At 35.3% G+C, this 26296-nt stretch overlaps 1 protein-coding gene across 4 annotated transcripts in view; it reads left to right on the plus strand.

Annotated features, from left to right (window-relative positions):
* KCNH7 (potassium voltage-gated channel subfamily H member 7) overlaps positions 1–26296 on the plus strand; it is a 242856-nt gene that overhangs the window by 135703 nt on the left and 80857 nt on the right. For 3 of the 4 annotated variants that reach the window (XM_052793093.1, XM_052793092.1, XM_052793094.1), the window contains exons 3-5: positions 9607–9762; positions 18205–18237; positions 25464–25892. In XM_052793093.1, the coding sequence (XP_052649053.1) occupies positions 9607–9762; positions 18205–18237; positions 25464–25892 (618 nt within the window). The remainder of the gene's footprint in view (positions 1–9606; positions 9763–18204; positions 18238–25463; positions 25893–26296) is intronic. The other variant, XM_052793096.1, reaches the window with a different exon arrangement.

The raw sequence follows: 26296 nt of genomic DNA on the forward strand, positions 1-26296 counted from the left end.
CTTCCATGAGAAAGGCATTTATATTTAGAAAATGGTACTCCTTCCACTTGGCCAATGGAGCTGGATGCACATTGCACTTGTGAAAGTTTACACCAATGACAGCATTTCTCTTTCGCTTCAGGCGGCCTGCTGTTGATCTGTTTTTCTATACCACCCTTCATACTGTATGGCCATTTAATGCCACCTTCTTTTTGACATCTATTAAGAACTGTATCACAAAAAAACCTTAATCTCGCTGAAAGGGCACAGTGTAAATGAGAACACAATCTGGATCACTCTTTTACTTCATAGTATATTCTGGACCAGTACCTTGGACGAATGAAAGAAATTACTGAAATGGAGTTCTGGCTTTTTTTTTTTCCTTTTTTTTTTTTTACTTCCATTCTGCTTTGTAAGGTTATTCAATTAGTTCTTAAAATAGTTTATGTAGTTTAATTTAGGGAAATAAATGAGGTTACTTTCACAAAAAGTCTTAATCTGCACTTTTTCTGCAAGATAGGCAATATTCAACAAACCTGAGATCCCTTTTCTCATGAACATAATACGACATTTCTCAGTTGAATGCCCAGAGGTGCATAGCTTCTAATGATGGTTTAGAAAAGAATAGCTAGGGGGAAAAAGAGAAAGAGAAAGAGAGAAAGAAAGAGGAAAAAAAGAAGAAAACAGGCATATTCAATTTTAGCACATACAATTAAATACATGTTAACTCTTAGCCAACTAGTTGAAAAATAAGAAACTAGAACCATTATTTGTCATCTAGTTGGTTTTTATAAAGATTTATGTTTAATGTATATATAACTTTAAAATCATCACATAATGTTTGTAAACAGACACTAAAGCTCTGTAGTACTTTATTTTTCTGCTAAATATGAGAGAAAATGGGTCCTACAATTGTTTTTCACCTTGAGCTATGCATCTGGTAACTGTTGAGTGCTACGCTTTAAATAAGCTTACTGAAAATGTGAATGAAAGAAGTCAAAGCATTTTCACAATGAAATCCAGTTGTTTTCAAAACTATTCTAATTACATGTAATTTCACTGAATTAATGTAATCACTACTGCTATGACCTTTCCTAATTAAATATTCTGTGCCTTGACACAGACTGAAAAATGAATGAAAATTACTTATACTAATATGTAGTATTAGTATATTACATCTTTCATACAAGGAACCAGGCACAAGATACTTAACTGCATATGCAGACACAGAAATATTCTCCTTAACAAGACAGAGACATTGCTTTTTAGAAGCAGCACTACTTGCTATATTCTGGAAGAAAAAGACAATGTGTAGTAGAGATTTTAGACTAAGTTTAGGGCCTAAATGATTCCAAGTAACACCCATGTTTGAACATACCAGCTTTGCAAACTGACAGTAATGAGAACCCATCCAGAAAACAATTTCAGACCCAGCTTTCACCCCACTATGCATGTACCAGAGTGTATCTCTGAGAAAGATCAGTCTGAGTGTTCAAGACTGATTGTAGGAACTGGGCCTCCTGACTTCAGTCTGTGCTCTAGAGAAACCCCCTCTGACAAAACTCAAATGTAGTTTTACGGTGAACTGAGACAAAGAAAAAAAGCCTATCTTGCAATTTCTGCACCAGCTGTGGTTTCCTAAAAATTATTCTATGCGCAACCTGGAACCTAAATAAGTCTTTACCCTTCCATGTACAAAGCGTTTTCAACATTTTTCACTCTATGCTCTTTTCTTGGTCTCTACTTTATAGACAAATAGCATTACTGCTTGTTTATTTTTCATTTCATGTTTCTTTCCTTGCCAAATATTTAATTGCTCTATATCTTCTGTACATGTTTATATATGTTTAAACAACAAAGCACTAGGAAACTGTCCTCCCATATAAAATGTGTTCAGCATTACAATTAATCAACATAGCTTTATTAGTGTAGGAATAGATATTATAATTAGGAGGTTAGCAATAATTGTGTCAGTGCAGTAGCATAAGAAATGCTGGAGTGAGCAGTTGAACAGTATTTATCTAACTATTGAATTATATTATAAATGGGATTAAAGGGAGAGAAAATGAGATATTTATATAGGTCAGTCCAATAATGAACTTGTCCACAGCCTCCAGAGGGTAATTTTTTTCTTAGTTTGCTAGTTTAAAAATTCTTTCTTCACCTCTAAACACTGTAAGTTAATACCTTACAAAATCTAAATCAGTCCTATAAATCAAATCTTAGTATCAGCAACGATTCCAGTGACAGAATGAGTATCTATTTGATATGGAGGGTGGAGTGAAAAGGGAACAGGTCCCATTTAATCACTGTAAGCTCCCTAATAAATATCAGCCAAATATACTCTTCTTGTTTCTACCCATCCCCCTTAAAAATAGCTATTCAATTGAAAAGGGGTATAATACATTTCAACCTGCCATCTATTTTTAGTTGTTCTCTGCAATGAATCTTAAAAGAGACAGTCATACAGATACACCTGCAGCATGTTTAATGGGAAGCTTGTGAATTCCCCATTCTTGCCACACAAGGTAGCTCATTTTCAGTCAGGTGGAATTGGAAAATGGTGACATAAAGACACAGCTCAGAAGATACAGGTAAAACATAAAGAGAATTGTACAACCCATTACCCAAACTTCTGTGGGGAAATATATTAGACACATTTTAATAGCGTGGGGCTGTTATCTACTAATTTAATTGTGAAAATGGGATCAAGAGTTTCTTTGTGTTACCCTTAGTTTCTTCATTCATTTTTGATGCAGCCTTGGATAAAAAACTTCTCTTTTTATGCCTCAGTCCTACCACCCTTAGAAGAAAGTAAAATAATACCTGTACAGTTTGAAGGGCAGCAACAGGCAACGTTTGCAATGCAGCCTGGGATTCCTGGAATAGATGCTCTTTATGGCTACAAATATTATCATCTTTAGTCTTAGCATCAAGTTTTCTCCTATTCCTCATGTGTGCAGCTCCATAATAAATGGAGGATGGGGAGGAAAGGAACATCCAAGGGTAATTCTTTCCTTTAGAGCCAAAGTTTTGACAAAATTTAAAAAGGGTCTTTACAGATCAGTTGTCTCCAAAGATCTGAATAAGTGCATCAAGTACAAAGATGCAAAGAGCTGCAGGTAAAACCAGACAGAAATATTTGTCTGATATTTCTTTCATGGGGTTGTTACTGAATTGAGCAAGTAGCTATGTGGTGTCTGTCTCCAGTGATCTGATTCTACATCACTAAGAGCTGGGCAATTTTCTCAGGGAAGATTCAGTCACTCTTCCACTCATTTTTATTATATAAACAGGCAGACTAAGCTGTGAAAGTCTGTTAGTAAATAGTTTTAATTGACACAGAAATGGGCTTGAAAAGGCATTTGGAGCCTTTAACATAACATCATGTGAAATTCTTCAGGACCTTCACATGACTATTTTCAACATAACACTAGAGGAATAGAGTTCTTAGTATGATTTGAGAAAGAAAGCAAACCTTTCCAGTAAGTCCACTGAAAACAAGACTCCTTGTGACATGCTGCATTATTCCTGGCTTGTGCTTGAATAGAAACACAAAGGAATATATTTTCAGCCCTTGATTGGTCATGATGAGTCTCCATATCACAATACACACCATCCCTCAATATTTGACAAACTGGCTTTCGCTTGAATATTCAATACACATCCCCATTGCAATTGTCCTTAAATGCCAACAAAAGCTCAGCTAAGTACCCTGTTTGCTTAGAGTGGACCTCAAACCAGAGGTAAATAGGCTTCTGAATTTTAAGCATAAAAGAAAAGGACTTTCTTCAGTGATAAGTCACAGAAATGACACAAGGCAGAGCAAATATTCACTGGGTACTGTTTTTCTTCCAATTTTCTTTTCTTTGTTTATAATCCTTCAGGAATACAAGATGCTTTGCTTTACTGGTCTCATTAGTAAATTACATCCAGTTATTTTCAGGTGTCATACTTCTGCACCATTCACAGCTTGATGAGAGCACTTGCTTGCTAAAATGAGGTTTTAACCTGTTTGTTACCAGAATCTTGACAACATATAGAAAAAAAGTTTTGGCTTGCTTCCATTTCTTTTTTTAAAGTTTGGCTGAAAGTACATATGGAACAACGGGGAATAAGGTCACAACTCCAGACAATCACACATGAAGCTACATCAAGAAAGGGTATTCTGCTTATCCTTAGGGCATTTCAAAAATGCAAAAGTCTTACCAGCAGTGCGCAAGAGACAGCCTTATTTCACAAGATTTTGTATCCCCCTTCCCACCTTACCTTCCATCTACCACACAGTCCCTGTGACCCTACCACACTGGTCCATATAAGGAGCATGTCCATGTCCTTTATATGCCAGTATTTAGCAACAAAATAGATTATCAACAGCAGTCTGGGACAGAGAACAAGACTTGAGTTATCAGCATTTCATATGCTCCTAAGGGGCTTGTTACTACTTGTATTTGCCATGCTGGGCATGGTGGACAAAACCCACAGCCTCAGCCTTCCTGAATATCCACAAAAAGCAGGACAATCTTTCCTTTCCCAACACCAGAGCTTACATTTCATTTCATTAAATTCCATTTACTTTCTGCCTGGACAAGTATTGCCCTGGACCTGAATAAGTAGAGTAACCAACTTTCCAAGACTTGCCCAGTCTGGAAGAAGTAGAGAGAGATGCTTCTTTTGTCCATTAGGGAGGAAAAGAATATTGGATTTGGGGAGTTAAGGAGCTAGTAGAAAGCCATGTCTTGGCTTCTCATCCCAAAGACGAAGACTACATGAAGGATGGGTGAAGTCAAGAGAAGGTCTTCTGATCTTCCACAATAATTCTCCCTCAGTTTATCACTCCTTTCCCCAAAGAAGTTCTTACTAACACTGCACAATCCCCATGAGCCATGCTATGATGAAAGGACAAATAAGGCTGTAAATATGAACACAAGATAACAAAATGCTATTGAGTATGTTTTATTACATGATGTTCTTTGTTCTTTGTGTTTATGGAAGTCAACTCTTTCTTAACCAAGGAATATTAAGTTTCTACTTAGTATAACAGTGATCAGACTCTAATAATGTCAGAGTAACTAGTCAAAAATGAACATATGAAAACAATACATATTTCCCCTCATTACTAACAAGATGGGAACTATGCAGACTTTTCTGTGCTCCTTTTCAGTAAAATGCTGATAGAATTAAGACTAAGCTTAGTACACAATTTAATATGAAATGTATTTAATTGCATTTCTACTATAATTGATAGTTTAATATTTTAAATTATAAGGTTAAAACTCTGTGTTTGTAACTAATATATTCTAAGTTTGTGCCTCTGAGAGAAGGCATTTTGAGCATTTATTTTGATGACAAAACGTGAATCATGTCGGGGGAAGTGGGGGGTAGTTATTTCCAAAATAAACATGCTGATTATTTAATAAAAGTGTAAAGAATACCCAGCTTCCTTCTCTTGTCCCTATATTATCAGAAAATTGTCACATTGAAGAAGTACCTCATTCAGATCTGTCTTCAAACAGCGAACAGGACTGCCTAGCTCTGGAAACACGTACAGTATCTCTGTCTCTAATTTTTAGCTGTCTTTGGTCTTGTTCTAGTAGGCAAGCTGTTGTTGGCTTTTCCCTTGTTCTGTTTTGATTTATTTCTTCTCACCTTCAATTTTAAACATATGGCTACCTACACTGGACTACTTGTAGGTTGCAGCACTAAAAATTTATAATCCTAGAAAACTCTTGTATGAGGTCAACCTGTCCAGAAATTTATATATGCATGCAGAGGACATACTTAACATCTTTCTTTCTATAGCCTTAGTCAGTTGTCCACAGCAGCTCTAGTAACAAAAAATATCTTAGAAGTCATAAATGCTTTAGTGCAGGGAGCCAAGATTGGTTCCAAAACATGTTGAAGCCAGTCTCAGCCCCAGTGAATGCAGTCCTCAAATCTGTACTGAGGTAGAGGAGTATGATTTTTTAACGGTGACATGCAGGCAGCAACTGTCAGACTCATTCAGAGCAACAGAGCTGCAGAGCCATCCTATAGAACCATGGATTTTCAAGGGTCCCTGTTGTGTGAAAGAGAAGGCTTCTGCAGAATTAGGACAATTACTTAAATGCCACAGTGTTTCATTTTTCAGAGATCCTTTGAGCTTGGCATATGTAATGGCCTGTGAAAATTTTGTTCCCAGGAAGGCTGAATCAAAGTAGTTGTTTGGGATGTGTCATTTTTCGAAGTTTGCTTGTCAGAGTTTTTCATATGAGAATGGAGGCTCTTGTAATTTGGAATGCCTTCACCATTGTATTAATTGTATTGTCCTCTCCCAATTGCTCATAAAAGGAGTTATTACAATTCAAATAAATTACTGCAGTATTTAGAAGATGCAGCCTGATAAAAATCTGTCCTAAAATCCTCTGTAGAAAATCACTGGAAAGGTAAATAGATTTTATGAACCAGATTAATTGTTTTGATGTGCCTGCTTTGTACTGCTCTTATGAAGCAAGTCAACTTTAAACACTACGCAGCCAGATATTTAAATAGGCTTTGCTTCACCAGAATTGCTCAAATGGTGCAATATATCCTTATATAATCCTAATATATCCTAAATCTTTATTTCTTAAATATTTATTGTCACTTATGTATACATTTTGGCAGTTCATACATACATCATATACACACAGAATACAGGGGAGCAGAATCTTTTCTTCACATATGGATATTTTGCCACTAATTTAACTAGATGAAAGAGTGGGCTTTAAAATGCAACAGGCAAGAGAAAACAAGCCCTTATAACCATGGAATTCAAACTGACAAGGAATATCCAGTTTTTCCTCTTTATCACCTCCAGTGATGATAACAAGAGAGAACAACAGGTATATTTCATGATTACTCCTCAATAGTAATCTTTAGAAAATCCAGATATATTGCTGGATATTGAATCTATTAATTATAAAAGTATAATTTTCATAATTATTCTGATTATATCATCCACTTGCCCTGTGCCATTAGATGAGAAATGCAAATTCCAGAAACTTCATTACAATTTTTATTGCTCATCAGAAGCATTTCTTACACTCAAAATATTCAGTACAGAGACAAAACAGGGTGCTGAGTTGCTGAGTGCAATGAAGAGCAGTGGAATGCCAGAGTGCAAATACTGAATAAGATTGTTTATAAACAAACTACTTCGTAATATTTTTTATTGCCATCAACTCCAACAAATCCAAGCATATCTTTTGAATTTGCTAGTATTCTTTTTTTGCACCCAACTGTTATTTTTTGAGTCACACTAGGGTCGTCTTTGTTATTTTGTATTTTGTATTTCCTTATTGCCATTTCAATAGAGATAGATACTGATAAGTGTGTAACAGATAACAGTTTCTGTACTAAAGACAAACACTAACAGTGACTGCAACAGGCACTGTATTTTGGTTAAGTTGCAGAATTCCAATTCCAGTCATTCGCACAAAGTACATATTCTGTCTGTTAAAAAGCCCAGTGTCTTGGAAAAACTTCAGACTCATGAACTACATTGGAGTCATTAGCCTGCTGGTGCAATTGGTCTGCAAAGGAACTACACTGAATTATACCAGATACAAATCTTTCCCATTTTTGTTCCCGAAATATTTCTACATACAGCTTAAATTTTTAACCCTGTGCTCTTTTTGCCACGTTCTTAAGCTGTGGACTGTTAAACAGCTTCTGCATCTCCTCAGAGATGCAAATCCCTAGCTCCAGTACAAATGAGGTTTGTAAATGCTTGAGGGCGGAATGTTCTACATAAACGGGAGATAGTGTCATTACTTAGCACTGTGGGAAGCATTTCAAAAGCTGAAACACCCTTGCCTTCAAAAGCAGGAAAGTTTTTAAAGAAGTCTGAGGCTCTTCGTCATCCTTGTCCTGCAAAAACTGATAAACATTTGATCCACTGGAATTCAGTATTCTTCAAAGCCATGCACACCTCAGCCTAGCCCCACTTCCAGTCCTTTGTTAAAGGTGTCCGATTGGGATTGATACCTGCTCTGTCTATAAATCTGCATGTCAAAACATAGTCTATGGCTTGAATAGTAAGTATTTTCTTCCAAGCAAATCAATAAATATCTTTTTGACTGTTTAAACTCAATATGTATTCCTCAATATGTATTCTTATTAGTTGGCTAAAAACACAGATTATTTCTAAATTCTTTTCAGGCTCTCTGTTTAACCAGTCTATGTTGCAATGCTTGGCCTGCAGCAGTTCTATTTTTAGCTCTAATGGAACAGTCTTAAATTGCTTATTTTCTGTTTACTAAAGTCATTGAGCTTGTAACCATGGCAACTGTGGCAAGTGCCACAGCTTAACTGTTTTATTAAATGGATTGAAGGTACAGCTGCAAAACTTGAAAGGCCAGCATGACAATTTTATACATAGCTCAAACTGCCATATATACCATATTATAGCAAGTACTACATTAAATATGAGGAGCCAGAATCTGATCTTGGTTATAATGTTATAAATCTTTACTATCTCTCTCCTCAATGGCGAAAAAAAAAAAAAATTATTCTTGTGTGACCCAGATCAGGATCTGTTTTTGTCAAATTGCACAGCCTGTCAAGTTTCAGTGATTACTGCATTTCAATGCATAAATTGCAGATGATGTACATTGAACCAGTCCCTAGTTATCATGGAAAGTCACCATCTCACAGTTGTGTTTGCATGAAGCTTTTAGCACATTATTGTATTGCTTACAGCAATCACATTATTTTTGGAACAACTATGTTCTGTTAGGTTAATAGAAGGAATTAAATCAAAACTAATGACCTTGTCAAATGAAACTTCTTAAGAGTTATACTGGAAGAATTAACACAAAGAAATCTTTAAATCTGTAATTAGGCATTTGAACAAGAACGCCCTGAGTACCAGAGGTGTTGAGAAATTACACCTTCTGTTCATTTCAGTATAAGCTGGGTATGCTCCATATATATAAAAACTAGGGTAATTTTAAATTCATACTTCAAATTGTACATAACAGTTAAGTCAAATACTTCTCAAGATTATTGAAAATTATTATTGCAGTTTACAAGTTTTTTGTGATAGAATATAAAACCCCATAGGATCAGATAACAACATTTTTAACACAAACCTAAACAACATTACACAGCCCCTAAAAGTTTGAGAGCTATAATAAGAATAGTGATATATTTACACCCATAAATATTTAATGCATGATTCATCCTGTTGTAATAGAACCAAAAGCTTGAAGAATGCTTGACATTTAGAAGAATGGGCTTCTGCTTTCTTCGTTAGAGTTGTGGTTGGAACAGTGTTCACATTGCTACTTTTGGTGCTAAATGTCTCTGTATCACAAGTCTGTTTGTATAGGTACTTCCAGTGAATAAAAAAACAAAAAGTAAAATTGACATTTTAAAGGAGAGATCTTTTGGAAGAGGTAATAATCTAATAAATTATTAAAAGATTTCTTTATTTCTATGGAAATGTTCCTGTTTAAACTAAAGAATATTGTATTTGATGTTCAATCATTAAATTCAAAGAACTATTCTTCACTATCTGTTGGTGTAACTGGAATTATTGGAGTGAAAAAATAATGAAGTTTCCTTTCATTTATTTATTTCTTTTTTTTTTTCCTCCATCTGCAGGATCTACCTTCATTTGCAACACCCACATAATTCCAGTGAAAAATCAAGAGGGAGTAGCAATGATGTTTATTATTAACTTTGAGTATGTAACAGATGAAGAGAATGTAGCATCTCCTGAGAAGTGCAAGCCAATATTGCCATCCAAACTTGTAAATCGTAAGTTACTCACTGAAAGTTCTCTGCTTACCTCTGCTCTTAGCTAGGAGAGTAATTAACCTGGGCAATAATAATACCACAGAAATTATGCAGTCCCCATTGCCTGACTCATTTAAGACAGAATTCAAAACTATAAGAAGTTAAATGTAGCAAACCTGTTATAATGTTGGCAAGATAATCTGTCAGATGTCTGGTAGTACTAACAGCATGGATCTTGTGAGTACTGCTAGAAAGTATAAATTCATTAAAAGTAAAACATTTCACAGAAGTGCCTTGCCCTTGACAAAAATTGATTATGAACAGAAAACTGCAAAAAAAGCATTATGATGTAGCCCAAATATTTCACCTTAGCCTATTCAAAATTGAATATTCCTGTCTTCCTTTCCAAATAAAAAATAGTTGGTGGAAGGTTTGATTAAATTAGACTAGAAAATATAAAATGTGTAAAAAAAAAAAAGTTAAAACATAATTTAATTAAAATCCTGATTTTATCAAATTGAAGTATTTAGATTGGCTCGAAGGGAGTGGGGGTTTTTGGATATACAGGGAATGCTTTTGTTTTCATTCCGCTCTGGAACGTAAGTATTGTCAAAATCAAAAAACTCTACACAAAACAAAAGTCTGCTTCTTATACAGCTAGACTGTGTAGCTTTCTGTCCCACTATCTGCAGAACGTGCGCTCGTTTGCTGACCTTCACTCTGTGCAGTAACAGCACATGATCCTTCTGCTTTGCATCTGCACTCACGTAATCTGCTCTTACTACAAGATTTCCCGGAACACATACCCATTTGTACAAGCTCTTAATAAAGCACACCATGCTCTAACAGTGAGCATTAACACTCTCCCCTGGCTGGCTCAGCAACAGTTGGAAAATAGCTTTTCACAGTGTAATAATCTTTAATGTTAGTACGATAAAGGGACTTTGAACCTAAGTTTTCTGATTGTTAAATCAACACTTCAGCTTTTCCTGGATAGGAGACAAAGACCAGGATGATCTTCACTGCAAGAAGCGAGGGGAGCTTTCCCAATGTAAGCACTATGTACTACCTGAAGTGATGACATGCTGTATTATTTTTTCTGCTAGTTATGTTGAGAAGATTGTAAGGAACAGGCCTGTAGCTATGCATATAACAGCATTACCAGCTGTACATATAACAGCTTCTGATGAAAGCAGTCTTTGCCATTCTTCACAATCTACACTTTCTGCACTGTATCTTCTGGACAAAATGCATAGGCTCTCACTCAAAGCTCTGTGACTATCAAAAAATACATAAACAAGAAGTCCCCCCATAATATTGCCAAATCATTCACATTTTTAAAAGGTTGAAATTTATTTCTATAACTAATTGGGATACTAAAAAATATTATTTTCACTAAGCATGGAGAAAGACCTCTGACTGGATCACTCTGGATGGGCCAAATTCTTTCCACTTATGTCCGTACAACACTACAATGACAGTAGATATAAGACTGTGGAAAGGAAAACTCCCATTACTGGAAACTAGCAGTCTGAAAATAATTATTGTTCACCAAATATTACATGTTTTTAAAAGAGCCTTTGTAAATTTTCTTTACAATACATATTTAAAATCTTGTGCTTTTATACTTCCTTTTCATATTCTGTTTTGTGAGGTTTTTTTTAAATAACCGTTACAGCAGTATTTTTCATTTTTCTTGAGATATCAGGAAAATACTTTTCTTTTTCTAGTAATGTTGTGGTAAAAATGCCATTAGGGGGTATCAGAAAAAATAATAAAATTGCATCAGAAAAAAAATTATAAAAATTACATCAAGTAAACCCTACTCATATTCTGTTTCTATTTAGGATGCCATGATTTTGTGAATTTTGAACACTTCCTGGTTTTAAAAAACAATTTTATAACATAAATAAAATTATTCAGCTGGTCCATGCTTAATGTGGTTTTATGGACAAAATAGAAGGTAAAACACCAACTGGGGGGGGAGCTTCATGTCCTGAAAAAGAGCTTTTTGTTCTGCTATCTGTGATACATCACTGTACATTTTCATGTGTTGTCACTGGCCGTATTTTAAAGTGAAAAGCCGCTAAAGAGGACATTCACAAAAAAGCATTGTCAAAACATCCTTCTCTTGTTTTATGGTATTTGAGCCCGACATACACAGGGGATCTTCTTGCTGAGAGTTCTTGAAAAATGAATAGGCGGGGCTCCAAGCTCAGTACATAATAGAGAAAGATCAAGGTCCAAAAGGAGGCAAAGAAAGGTGACTTGAACTGTTCTGCTAGTGGGTACAGCCAGATGCCAGAAACTGGCAGAAACTAGAGCAGGCACAAGGCTGCTCTTATTCCTACCTAGATGCTTGTGGTTTCAGAGCAGACTGTTATGTGGGCAGGATGGGAAGAATGGTGATACAAAATATGGTACATAGCCAAAAATTCCTCTTGGCAGAGAGGATTCTCAAGAAAGAGGCCAACCTGTGCAAAACATCCAGAAATAACTGCAAGATATTGTGTACGGTCCAGTGGTGGATTTGAATTAAAACAAACAAACAAAAGCCTTGAAATTTAGAAAAGGCAGAGAGAGACCAATAAGCAACAAAAGAAGTCACAAAAAATGTAGATTGTTTATGAGTAAAAAAGTCATGTTCCCACCATAAGAAAGGCAAACAGCAGATTCTCTGGGAGGAGCTTAGTTTTTCATTGTCTTACTCTATTTAGAACATACATCAACAGGTAAAGCAGGTGATCTGTTTTCATTGGGTCACACACAAGATGGACAGTAATGGGCACTGGTTCAGAAAAAAAAAAAAAAAGCAAAGAAACAAAATCTCTTCAAATCCAGCAACCAATTTGGAGAATAAAAATAGAGAAGGAACCAGCCATATAACAAGTGCAATACATGTCTGACAAACAACCAAGATAAGCAACAGCTAATGACAAAAGACAAAAGATTTCAGATTGCATTAACATCTACTACCCGGAAGTACACAGATCATGAGAGATTTCTTTCCAGAGCTCCTTAGATTGAGTTTTCTCATATTAGAATGTCTTTTCAACATGAGAGCAAATAAAAATGACTAAGGTTGCAGGAGAGAAAAAATAAAAGTGAATAGGAAACAAAAAGATTACAGTTATTTTCCTGACCCTAGAAAATAAGATAACTCTTCCATATTATCATTCTTCCTCTAATAGATTTATTAAGAGTTGACATAAAATTTATCAAGTGTAACTTTGAAAAACCTTTCCTTTTTCTAAAAGCATTTATCCTGCTAGCTACAGCCAACAGTTTTGAACAAGACCGCTTACCACAGTGCTCCTCATGACTGAAATCTAACACAATGTAAGAAAAAAGCATTTCATGCCATACACACAGTGCATTCTGTTTTCAAAGGCTCTAACAGAAAAGAGGGATTCCAATCTGTTAAAGAGCTGAAGACCCTCTGAACAAATTAAAGACCTGTGGAAGGCAAATGACATTTTCTAGGTTGAGCTCAGAGACTACATTTAGTTTTGCATAGGCAGAAAATTAGAAATTTACCAGCTGAATACTGACAGATATTTCAAACAGTGTTTGTAGCTCTTTGGGACAGGGATCCTGTCTTTTGTTATGTGCCATTACAATGGGTAACACAGCTAGGTTCTGATTCAGCATTGGGCTTGGCAGATTATGATAATAATAGATTATTAAAAAAAAAAAATACGGTATGTTGTCAGGAGTTTGATGACCACATTTGAGTATAAATAGAATTCTTTCTAGTCTGGTGCTCAAGAGCTTCTATCTCATATGCAGCAAAAAGCTGAATAGGCAGTAATGTGAAAAGTGAAGATACTGGCTTCACAATAGCAGTGTAAAAATCCTTTCAGCTGATCCTTTTGTTCCCTTTATTCTTCCTTGCAAGAATTTATCATCAGTTCTCTATGGCAGTCTGACCGGTGTTTGTATAATCATAGCTAAATTCTGGAAAATCCTAGCATGCACCAAATCTGTAAAGAACTACTAAATCACAGCCAACTGATTTTTCACTCTTTTCTGTTTCGCCACAATTCTATTTTTCAATATATGCCATTTCACTAGTAAAACAAAGGAATTCTTTGTTCATATATAACTCTTTCCTTTTGGGGGAAAAAAAATTCCCAAAACGTTTTTCATATCTTTTTGTTTAAACTCCTAACCAAATTTATTTAATACTGTACGTGTCCCATCTTTATATTTAGAGAGGTGAGGAAATTTCTTCTGTAAGCAGTTATTCCATGACTAACATCCTCTTCTCCAGTGAGGATGTATTTGTACAATGTGCAGTTAAAGTGAGACTTACAGAAACTAATTTCTGCTATGGATGTCCATTCATCATCCAATCACTCTTTCTAAATTTTGTCTTATTTCCAAATATAGGAATTCTATTCATTCTTACTTCAAGTCTTTTCTAATAAGTTTGTTTGCTTTTTGCATTGCCTTTTCTTAGATCATGTAAATGTTTTATAATTCCAGAAATTGACTTCTGTACCCAAAGACAAAAACACTTAATAACTTTACCCCACCTCACTTTATCTGTGAAATGCTTGAAGACATAAATACCTGCTTTTTAAGTGAAAGGATATTTGTTTAGCATACTAAAGTGTTAAGATTGAAAGCTTTGAGCTACATAAGCCTTAAAAATGGATTTTACTCATACTATAACTTTTCTTATGGACTGTTCTCCATCACATGTGGTAAGACACTATTTGCTTGATTGTCACTGTGACAATAAAAAATTATTCCCAAAAGTGTTGTTCATAAATTTTCATGAATATAATCATTTGCCAAAGTTGTATAAAATTTTCAACTCCAACTGAAATAATGAATAAATAATGGATATTTAGGAAGACAGTTTTAGAAAAAGATAACTCCTTCCTGTTAGACTCACTGTAAAAGGAAAAAAAGAGCTTTCCGTAATTTTCTACAATGAGCTAAATTAAGAAGAGATGTGATTTTATACCAGTTTAGCAAAATAACTCTGTGAACACTGCTAAATTATCATTTAAATTTGTCTACTAGTAATAGTTGTTAACCAAAATAAGATGAGATAAGAATTCCTGTACAGTGTGTTGTACAGACTTCATTAAACTCTTTATAATAAAGTGTTAAGCTACTGTAACTTCTGTATATAAATATGGCTTTTAAATCATCTGTTGAGGAAAGGGAATGTAAGTGACCAATTTAATTGCCAAATCTGTCAAACATTCCAATCTGGCATGTTCATCCACTCCACTAATTTGATGAGGAATTTTTACAGAAGTTTACAGAACTAGTGACATAAATTAATATTTGCTCCTGGCACCTGATTTTGTTCTTCAAAGCTGTAAAATACTTTGCATCTGTAAAGCTAGTAACTGCAAAACATCAAAATCAGTCATGACAGAGATTGAACACAGATAAAATCAGCAGCCATTTCACACTGAAAGTAAGTCATAGATTTGAGGATACTGACTTCAATATGGAGAATGTAGCTATAATTTTTCTACTCAGAGTAGACCATTTGTGGGATTGTAATGTACACACATGCACAAGAGGATAAAAACCTCTTGGAACTTTAATTCTGAGTTGTCTTCATTGTCTGCCCCACCTAGAGCATGCTGCTTTTTTACTGACTTATATGTGCTTTTTCTAACATTTACTCCAGTCCTGTCTAAAGCAAAACTCCTATTAATGTGTAGGCTAAAATAGCTAAAGTCAGATGAGGTAACTTTATCACAAGTTTTATTCATTTAACTTCAAAACGTTTTGACTAGCTAGAAGTACTAACCTATAAGCTTATACTGGTTCCCAAACTCAGAGTTCATTACCTCATGGGAGAAAGCCAAGAAAGTTATTTGATTAAGCATATAATTGCATTCTGCTGAAGAGGGATATTTGAGGATTGTCTTATAATTCTATCACTTCAGAATGTATAAGCCTATTAAAGACACCCTGGAATAATTTCTTGGGTTTCTTCCTCTAAAGGAAATGAGAGGATCAGTTATACATTCAGTAAATGCATACTTTTTGGATAAGATTCAAACAAAGTGAACAGACTAATAATATTCTTAAAACAGCTAAAACCGTAATCAGAAAGCCTTTCAAGCAAGGAGATTCTTGAAGGTGCTTACACTTCACTGTTTGCCTCTATCCTAGTTCTAGCAGGGAAGTTACATCTCAGGAGTAGAGATCACTGCATCCACTGAAGTTGCAAATAAAACAAGCACAAATGAAATTCAAATCAGGCCTTTCCTTTAAGTCAAAGAGTTAACTCAAAAAACGGTATTTGTTTTCCTCTGTGCAGACCGCTTTGCTATACAAGTAAGAATAGTAGTTTAGGGAGAGGCAAGCATTTTTTTTTTTTCTAAACATAACTGGACAACAACATTGTTATGAATATTGTATACTGTTTGATGCATACAAGTTTGCCACATAGAACATGGCATGTATAAGCAATAGCAACCCCCTGACTTTGCCCAAAATGTAATGAGAAATTTGTCTAAGGTCTTATTTTTACCTGCACCACTGGGAGCAAATTCATCATAAGTGAGGAGTCGTCAAGAAAAATTGTGTCCAGGCGAACAAAGGTTTCTATCTAGCCAACCAGCAGCATAGTTTTGACAACCCCAGTGTCAATATGTGTATTTGTCTGCAAGGTAAATCACATGTGAATGTTAGGTAAACTGAGACAGTGTTGAACTCTTAGCAAAGGAATATAGCCAAACAGCAATCACCAGTCAAATACAGAAGAAGCTCTGGTACTTTTAGCTTCAGTGCTCCACAAATACCTAACTGCCTAATTAACAGAACAGCCATTAAGATAAATAAATTCTATTAGTCTTCTTTTACAGACAGAGAAGTACAAGTGGGGTGGCTATATTTCTGTTTCCTCATGACGGTTACTGTTGAGGCTCAGATTAGAAAGGAAGCCTCCCTGGATTCTAGCCATTGTAATTAGCTGTTTGCATTACAGCCTCTCCCAGCTAGGATCACAGAGCTATTGTGCTGTATCTTGTACAAACATTCAACAACAACAAAAAAGGCAATCTCTGCTTAAAGAGATTACAAACCAAAAAGAGGGAATGACACAGCTTTCAGTAGCTTTCAGTGGAGCTGACTTGTGCACACTGGACAGGAAAAGGAACACAAGCTGAGAATACTTGCTAAGCAGACACCCTGCGATTTTTCCTTTTGTTATTTAAATAAATACATAGTAAATATGAGAAGTGAGTATGAAAAGGATTCTTGGATTGAACTAGACCCAGGGGATTTCTTCCAGTCATATATTTTTATTCATTTTTAATAGGTCTCCTATCTATTTGTTCTTTTCAGGACATTTAAAACAGGTGGGTTCTGTGAGGTAACTTGAAAGCTAGGATAATGATTTTGCAGAGTCATCCCACATTATAATACAATCCCTCAGAAAAGTGTAAAGGCAGTGAGTTTTGCATCATTCTGTGATGGAAGAGAAAGACATATGTCTATTATGCATAATAAAAACTAGCACAGAGAACTTAACACATCTGTGCACTTGTTAAATTGGATTAGAGATTTTAACCTTGAAAAGGGAGAAATCAAAACTATCAGGGTATCTCAAGCTTAGACAAAGAGGACTACTAGATAGCAGAAAAAAAATATTTAGATGGATTTGAGAAGCTTTCAGATAGACACTGGTCATAAGGAATATGTTTTGTTATTTATATTATTCAACATGGAGTAGACATAATTTGAAGGTAAGCAAACAAAATAGATCTATGGATAAAAATAAGGGGAATTACCACCACTGTGTACAGACATAGAATCCTATCACTATTACTTGACTATATTAAGAACCATAACACCCAGGCAAGTTGAGCATTTCAAAGACCTGAAAGCAACTGGCAAAGACACATAGTCTGAGGAGTTCTTCCCATGAAGACATGAAATAAGTGAGCCCTATCAGGAATATGAAACTTCTCTATGGTCATACACCAAGCCAGTGTCAGTGAATGAAGTCTGTTCTTCCTAAGAAGATTATGAATTCTTCAACTTTTCAATAAGTTTCTTCCAACCAAAATTGGCATTTCCTAGCAAAGAAATGATAACTAAGAGATTAGAAGATGTTCCATTTCGTGAGAAATAGCACGTTAGTCTGGATACATCTAGTTCAGTTTTCCGTCTGAAACATTAGCCAACTTTAGAACTTGGTAATTGGAAACATATATTGATCGATGTGACAAACTTAGTAATTATCAAAGTACTTCTTAATGGAATAGTTCTTAAATTTTCCAAATAATAAGGCAATGTACTTTTAGAACAATTCTTCTGCAGATTACATATATTGTATATGAATTCAAGCTACCTGAATTTGCTTCTAAAATGTGTGGAAATTTGATATTCTACCTTCTCTTCTTAATAGTCTGTTTATTTTTTGAATCTGATTCTTTTTAAGCTAAAGCTTTTTGTAAATCTAGTTTAATTGCATTTCAGATGGTAACAACCTTTCGAGTGGCTCTTCTTCAGGTAAATCTATCTTCTAAAATTCTATCTACTAAAGTCCTTTTATTGCTTTGTTCTGGTTCTATTATTTCAAGATCTCATTACACTTTATATAATTCTAGAAGACTGCAAGTCAAAATACGGCTCTTGCTCCCACTCTGAATACTTATTTCTGCAAAACTATAGATATAACAGCTAAACTATTAAATTTAGTATAATTATATGACTTATAAAATCCAAATGTAGTGATACTTTTCAGCTTATTATCACTGAAAGTTCTTGTATGCAGAGCATAAAAAAATTTTTATCAATATATGAGACAAAGTATAATGCGGAATTTGGTACTGGTATATAAATTCAGTGTTAAAACATAAAGAGAACTTCTTCAGGCTTCCTGTCTCAGACAAAAGCAACATTTTTTATTCTACGAAGTCTGGAAACCCAGGTGATGAAGGGTTGAGAATTTCTTGAGAACTTGATTTAATAGATGGGATGAATTCTTTTTTCCAGCTATCAAAAAGCCCACCATATTCTCAGCAAGACAGCAAAACATTGTGCTAGTTGATGAATTCTTTGCATATATTTGTTGTGATGCTTGCTATTTTATTTCATTGCAGTTATTTACCTTTTTCTTCTTTTCCACTTCTAATTATATCTAAGAAATAAAAATGCAAGAAGTAAAATCTCTTTCTGAGAGGACCAAAAATTCTTTTTTCATATGGCTTTTTCACAAAAACAGTGTAACTCCTATAATCTTAACATAATGAATAAGGGCTAATAAAATGACATCTCTGTCAACAAATGGGAAGAAAACCAGACAGGTAAATGTACAGGTTCATATTAACATCCAAGGATATAACCATTCTCTCTTTTGAGGGAGACTCTGAGAACATTGTTCAGACTAAATTCAGTGGTCAACCACACACAGCATAGCCCTACATGTAACCAGAGACTTCATTCCCTTCCTTTCATGTTTTGACAGTCTACCTCAGAGGCCTATGTGTAGACAGGAGGATCTGGAACCATATTATTCTCTTAGCCATTCTCAGTAGTACTTTTTAGGAGAAGTATAGCCTGAAGACAAAAATGTGCCATCACTACCAGAGATAAAACAACTTTCTCACTTACAAGGGAACATAAAGATGAATGGTGTTGCTAATACTGATAGAACTCAAGTGCAATCTTAAATTATAGAGAAAACTAAAAGAACAACTGGTGTGCCAAAATTAAAGTAGACCAGACCAGAGGATAAAAAAAAAAAGTGTGTATGCAGTATCTGAGAATTATAAATTTAAGCTTCTAAAGTTAATAATTGGATATGCCTTCCTTTTTCTGCCTGAAAAGAAGTGAAGATTATTTAATGAGCAGAGCAAGAAAATGATCCACTTATGTATGCTTCTCTACATTTGGGGGAAAAGAAATGAAAAAAAACGTAATTGGCTCTTGCTGTAATTTTCTGTCCTAAGGCCTGCTGAGCCCAGACCAAAAATAAGGCGTCACATGTCTCAGTGTTTGCATAGAATATATTCAAATATTTTCTGCTATTTTAGACTGTCAATGTTTAAGGATTCCTTTTCTCAAAAACAATTGTTTCCTTCAGTCTCTTGCATGAGCTCTTAGATGGTATTTCCAAGCCTTTGAGCAGCAATTCAATAATTGCCTGTGTCTGTACTTCTGATAACCTAGATCCTGAAAATTCCTTGATAGTAGGCATTCAATTATCAGAAAATTCTTCAGCAAAGAGCTGACTTGTGGTCCTTTTGTGAAAGTAATTTTGCTTATTGTTTGGGGAAGTTTCAGAACAATAGTATTGTTGAATTAACCCATGCTCTGGAGGATATTCTGTCATAATCAACCTACCTTACCCACCCTTGTCAAGGAAATCTCTCTCCGTTTAGAATAGGATGAACTTTGTGGGTATGTATGTTGTATTCTTTAGTCTTATAGACTGAAAAAGTAACATATGTTTCATATTATAGCCACACCAGTCATCCACTATGATAAAACTATCCAAGACTTGATTTTCTTCAACACTCGACCACAGTTAACAGGTTGTACCGGAACATGGGCAGCTCAGAGTATGGTTTAGCTCTCAGCCTAGGACAGGTAGTATGTCATACCAGGAAACAGTTCTGACAGTTTCTACATGTCACTTAATTCATATTGTGCAAACTTTTTGTGCATTTGAGCTCCTTTGATTTGATTTTGGAAAGTCTAAATCTAGAGAAGGTGAGAGTCTAACAGATTAAATCTAGCTCCCAGCTAGCGAGCCGGAGACCAGCTACCACTACTTTTCCCTTTGGTTGACTTATCTGAAAGCAGCTTCAGATACCGGTTTCTGGATAACTATTTCTCTGCATCAGCATGAAAGTAACAATGCTACTAGAGATGCCACAAAAACTGGCTGAGCAACTCTTTGAGGAGCCATCATGACCTTCCAGTTGCTATCTGTTGGGGCTACCCTTCTGCAGTGCTCAGGACAGGAAACCAGGAATCCCATGTGCATTGACTTGGGCTAAACAGACTTTGGGATAGCACATAGCATCTACCAGTAATCCTAAAACCACTAAAGAAATTGTAGTGAAAGTAAAGGTCTCTTACTTGTAGGCATTTGTCTGACTTTGCCACTGTATCTAGTATGTAAGTATACATTTTCATCAGTAGAAGTTTGAGGAGTACCTTCACTGTAGCAGGGCAATATTCAGGCCAAATATCATTTCCCTTCCTTGTTACAGAATGCTTGCACAGAACAGATAGGGGAATTACTCGCCACACAAGTGTATTGGGTTACTAAAGTAATCCTTATTCAGCTACAGTTTTGCTGGAATATCCCATTTCCAAAATGAGATTTGTACTGATGGGGCAGGAAATTTGCAACCATGATCGTAACTGTTAATAAGGTCTTTTGGGAACCAATTTTCATTCTTCTTTTTTTTCCCCTGCCATAAAATTCTATATGATGGTGTTTAGTGTTTAAGCAATTTTCCATTAATGTTAACATTTCCCATTTCAATACTTACAGACAAGCAAGGCTATTAATTTTTCTTATCAAGATAGGTTTTCCCCTATACTTTTTTCACAAAACTATTAACCAAAACATTTTCTTTTCATGAATTCTAAATATCTTCTCTTCTGATCTCCCAAAATGTGAGACAGAATTTAAAAAGGCTTTCAGAAGGCGAGAAAAGTCAATTTGAATTTGGGACTTTGGAGATAACTACATCTGCGAACAGTTTATATGCAGTATATTTTCGGACTGAGTTCTACTATTTAGAAGCTCTAAGGGTTAGCTGAGATGGCACAGAGAATAAATGTAACCAACAGATTAAGTCATTTGTAAATTACTTATTCAGTGAAGCAACGTTTGAAAGGAGGAGGTGGAATGTAAGCCTGGAATTGTGACTCAGACTCAACTGCTTTCCTCAATTGCTCTTAGCAAGCCACAATTATACAAATCTCTGACTCAGCATTAAGAACTTGGCAATCTAGTCTTCAACAAAACATAAGGTTTTTAATGTAACATTATCTGTATATTTATAGTAAATAGCTAGTTGCATTTCAAAAATGTTTTAGTATTGTAAGCCAAGATAAATCCTCTCAGACATCACACCTACACAAAGCAGGGGTTGTCCACTTTCAAACAAAAGATTTTACCCCATAAACAGTATGCCAGCAAAGCTTCCACTGACCCTTCTAGTCTACACTGGGACTTAAACTTAAATGTTTTCTATTTCATGCCCAAGAGTCTTAGCAAGAAGCAAAATTCTCACTGAGCATTCTTTCCAGCTGAACTGCAGTTAGACAGCTAGATCAGTAATGCAGTATAACATGGTCATATTAACTTGGTGAAGCAGAAAAGACCATCTGCAACACCATGAATATGACTAAAATAGAGTGCCAGTAAAAAGCCTTTAATAGTGTCTAATGCCAGAAAACCTTATGAATGGTATTTTTAAGAAGTTCAAAGTAATTGATGAAAAAAGAATTCTAGTATTTGTTTCACTTTTGATGCAATAAGCTTTCAAAATTGATTTATAAACTGCTTTACATCTCAATTCTACATGCATTTTAAAATAATGAAATAATTTTATATGCACTTCACTAATTTCAACTGTAAGCAATTTGTTCAAGTATACTTAGAATCATAGAATCATAGAATCATAGAATCATTTCGGTTGGAAAAGACCTTCAAGATCATCAAGTCCAACCATTAACCATGCCCCCTAAACCATGCCCTGGAGTACCCTGTCCACTCGCTTTTTGAATACCTCCAGGGATGGTGACTCAACCACTTCCCTGGGCAGCCCATTCCAATGTTTGACAACCCTCTCAGTAAAAAAATTTTTCCTAATATCTAACCTAAATCTCCCTTGCCTCAACTTGAGGCCATTTCCTCTTGTCCTATCTCCAGAGACCTGACAGAAGAGACCAACACCCACCTCACTATAACCCCCTTTCAGGTAGTTGTAGAGAGCAATAAGGTCTCCCCTCAGCCTCCTCTGAAGACATACGCATGTTCCCAAGGTGCACTCTACTGAATATCACTGTGCAGATTGAAAATTGGCAGCTCTAGCTGATGTTTAAAACATGCATGACTCTGGTTTTATGTAATAGAGAGTTCTGTCTACTGTACTGTTGTGTCCATATATGCATTAGAGTAATAGATTTAGTGCTAAATATTTGGAATTCAACAAGCTTTTTCAGAAATTGTCAAGGAAAAAAAAGGAAGATGGTTACATGGGTTTATATTTTAAAGTAGGGGGAAAAGGGTGGAAATAAATGGCCAGATTTCTAAATACTGAGATGTTATCGGCAGAGTCTCACAGGTTCTTTATTATTTAATACATTTTCAATTACTTGGATAACAAAGGTGCAAACGGTGAGAAAGTTTGTAGATGTCACAAAATTATTCAGAATACGATATGAGATTTACAGACATATCCTATGATACTGAGTGGCTGAGTGATAAAACAGCAAACAAAATTTTTTACAGACATAACAATAGAGACTAAATTATCTGTTACCATTCAAGAAAGAAATATCTCAGCTGTTGTGAAAATTTCTTAAATTAGCACAGGCCAGGAAGATAACTCAGAAAGGCAACCAAATATTAGGAATTATACAGAAAGGAACTAAGATCAAAACAAAAACTGTTATGTCACTATATTGATCCCTGAGTCTGGGAGTAGCTCAGGCCACTGTCAAAAACGATTACATTAGAAATGAAAAGGAACTGAGAAGAGTGAGAAGGATGATCAGAGGTACACAACACAGTTACACTAGCATTCTTCAGCTTGGGAAAGGGTATTCAAAGAGGAATGCAACAGATGTATGAAAAGCTATAAACATTATTGAGACTATAAAAAGGGAGCAAATATTAGCTATTTTTCATATCATAAGGACTAGCACCCTCCCCAAGGCAACAGGTTTATAGCAAGCAAGGGGAAGTACTTTTTCACAGAGATATACTAAAATTATGGAACTGTTTCCTATAGGATGCTTTGCAGATCAAAGTACAGCTGTGTTTCAAAAGCACTGAGACAAATTCAGGGAAGAAAGGTACACCAAACATTCAGTTTGTGGTTTATCTCTGGCTCAGAAAGTTTCTGAACTGCAGATAGACAGAAACTGAGTAAATTTACTGGGAGAAATAACGCAGTGTAGTGGTTCTTAAACTCCTTCTCCATGTATCCACTACTGGAAAATATCAGAGGCTCGACAGTGTGCTGGATGGATCTGTGGTGTTGTCTAGTATAGCAGCTTTAGCTCTTACACAGGTTTTCCATTAAGAAGAGCAGGATGCTCTCACATTCATTCATTTAGAACTCAAAGTAAATTGAATACTAAATATATAGGACATTCATTTTAAAACATTAAATGATTAAGCTGCACCATCAATTGCTCTACACTTACTGTTGGGCATAGGCATCAATGAAAGACTAGTTCAAAACATTTCAGTATGGGATGATAAATTTCAGTGCTAAATATTAATGAATATTAGCTAGCTACAAACGATGGCGATTAAAACTGACTGATAAAAATGAAATCTTTTCCCAAACAGAATTTCTTATCCCAGTAGGAGGGAATAACAAGACATTTTGAGATGTCCTCTGAGAAATCATTTCACTAGTGATTCACTGTGGAAAACACTAATCTAGCAAAGTGATGAGTGACAAGAAGCTAAGTCAGACCGTTTATGCAATGACATCTGATCATTTCAATTATTTCAATTATTTTATTTTGTTAATATTTTTTAGCATTTCTTTTTCTAAACTGTTTACTATGTTTTCTGTACATCAGAAGTCCCTGTGCCTCCATCTGTGAGTTGTATTAGACAATACCTTAAAGTGTTTGCTATCTGGGTTTGTTGTTTTTAGAGGGACAGTCTGTAGATTTTACAGTTCTTCCCCTGAATATTCTTTATTTGCACCATATTTTACACTTCCTCTCAGCTAGTGATATTTCCTACCATTACAAAAATTTTTTAGTTTTCCACACACTCAGAACAGCCTACCCTGCCATTCAATATCCCAGGCCCAACTAAGCCCACACGCATGCAAATGTACAAAAGATAATTGCATCGTATAGGTGCAACTGAGTCTTGAGAGCTGTGTCGCTGTTTTTTCTTCCTGCGTGTTCCTTTCTTTTTCATTTTAAACTCATTCAAAATAAGTGTTTCATTTAGTCGTAAAATGTAAGTATTGGAAAGGATTGTGGCAAAACTGATACACAACTTATTTTTCTTTCCTGAAGGATTAGCACTGTTATCTTCCTGTTTAATTTGTAGCCAATAAATCAATAAGTCAGCAGTACACTTTTAAGCACATGCAGTTCCACTAATAATAGAATCCACAAATATCTATTTCAGGATAACAAGCAAAGTAGTTTGACATGTTCTAGCAGTCTTTCATAGATGCATAGATTTTTAATTTAGAAAGGACCATCAGAACAGATAACCTTACCTCTTTTAAAACAGACTGTAGAATCAATGCTGCTATCCTTATTATGAGCTCAGTAACTTAGGTCTGACTAAAGTATGAAATCCTTTAACACCATGACTATAACAAACTTACAGCTATATAATATTTCCATATTTACACATTCCATTGCTAAGCATTGTAATTTATTAGGAATAGGCCGATTATTTATAGCTATTATTATACTCTCTGACTGTGTGTGAAAAAAATCAGATTTTCATTACAAGAAACTAACATGTAATATTTTCTTCTTTTGTATGTATTTACACGTAGGCAGACTTTTTGGATTCCGGTTACCTGGATTTAGACTTTTAACATACAGAAAGCAGTCCTTACCACAGGAAGACCCTGATGCGGTGATAGTCGATTCATCTAAGCACAGTGATGACTCAGTGGCGATGAAGCACTTTAAATCACCTACAAAAGAAAGCTGTAGTCCTTCAGAAGTGGATGATACAAAAGCACTGATTCAACCCAGTAAATGTTCACCTTTGGTTAATATATCAGGACCTCTTGACCATTCATCACCTAAACAACAATGGGACAGACTTTACCCTGACATGATACAGACAAGCAATCCACTAACCCATTCCAGATCAAAGGAAAGCATTTGTAGTATACGGAGAGCGTCTTCAGTACATGACATAGAAGGCTTTAACGTCCATCCCAAGAACATTTTTAGGGACCGTCACGCAAGCGAAGGTATGGTAGAAAGTCAATCAGTATTCTCTGATGTACTAAGAAAGGAATTATTGCAGTTTTTTGTAGTAATTATCACCACTTTGTAAGCGAAACTAAATATAACCAGCCGTATACATTCAAAAGCACACTAAAAATATTAAGGGCCCAAATATGCCAGGCTTATTTACACTAAATACTGCTTTTCATGTCTAAGCAGACCAATGAAATAATGGGGTTGCTCTTAGACTGCCATCTGCCTTCTGTATAGGGATATAGCAAAATCAGGCCCCACATTCCTAAAGCTAATATTGGTATTTGGGGGGGAAAAAATCAGGTGATCAAGTTAAAATTGCATGCAGAGTTCTGTCCCATGCTCATATATTAAATTGTCTTTGACTGTATGAAATCCTACTTCAGAGACTGAT

The sequence above is a fragment of the Harpia harpyja genome, chromosome 7 (genome assembly GCF_026419915.1).
Source record: "Harpia harpyja isolate bHarHar1 chromosome 7, bHarHar1 primary haplotype, whole genome shotgun sequence".
Classification (NCBI taxonomy): domain Eukaryota; kingdom Metazoa; phylum Chordata; class Aves; order Accipitriformes; family Accipitridae; genus Harpia; species Harpia harpyja.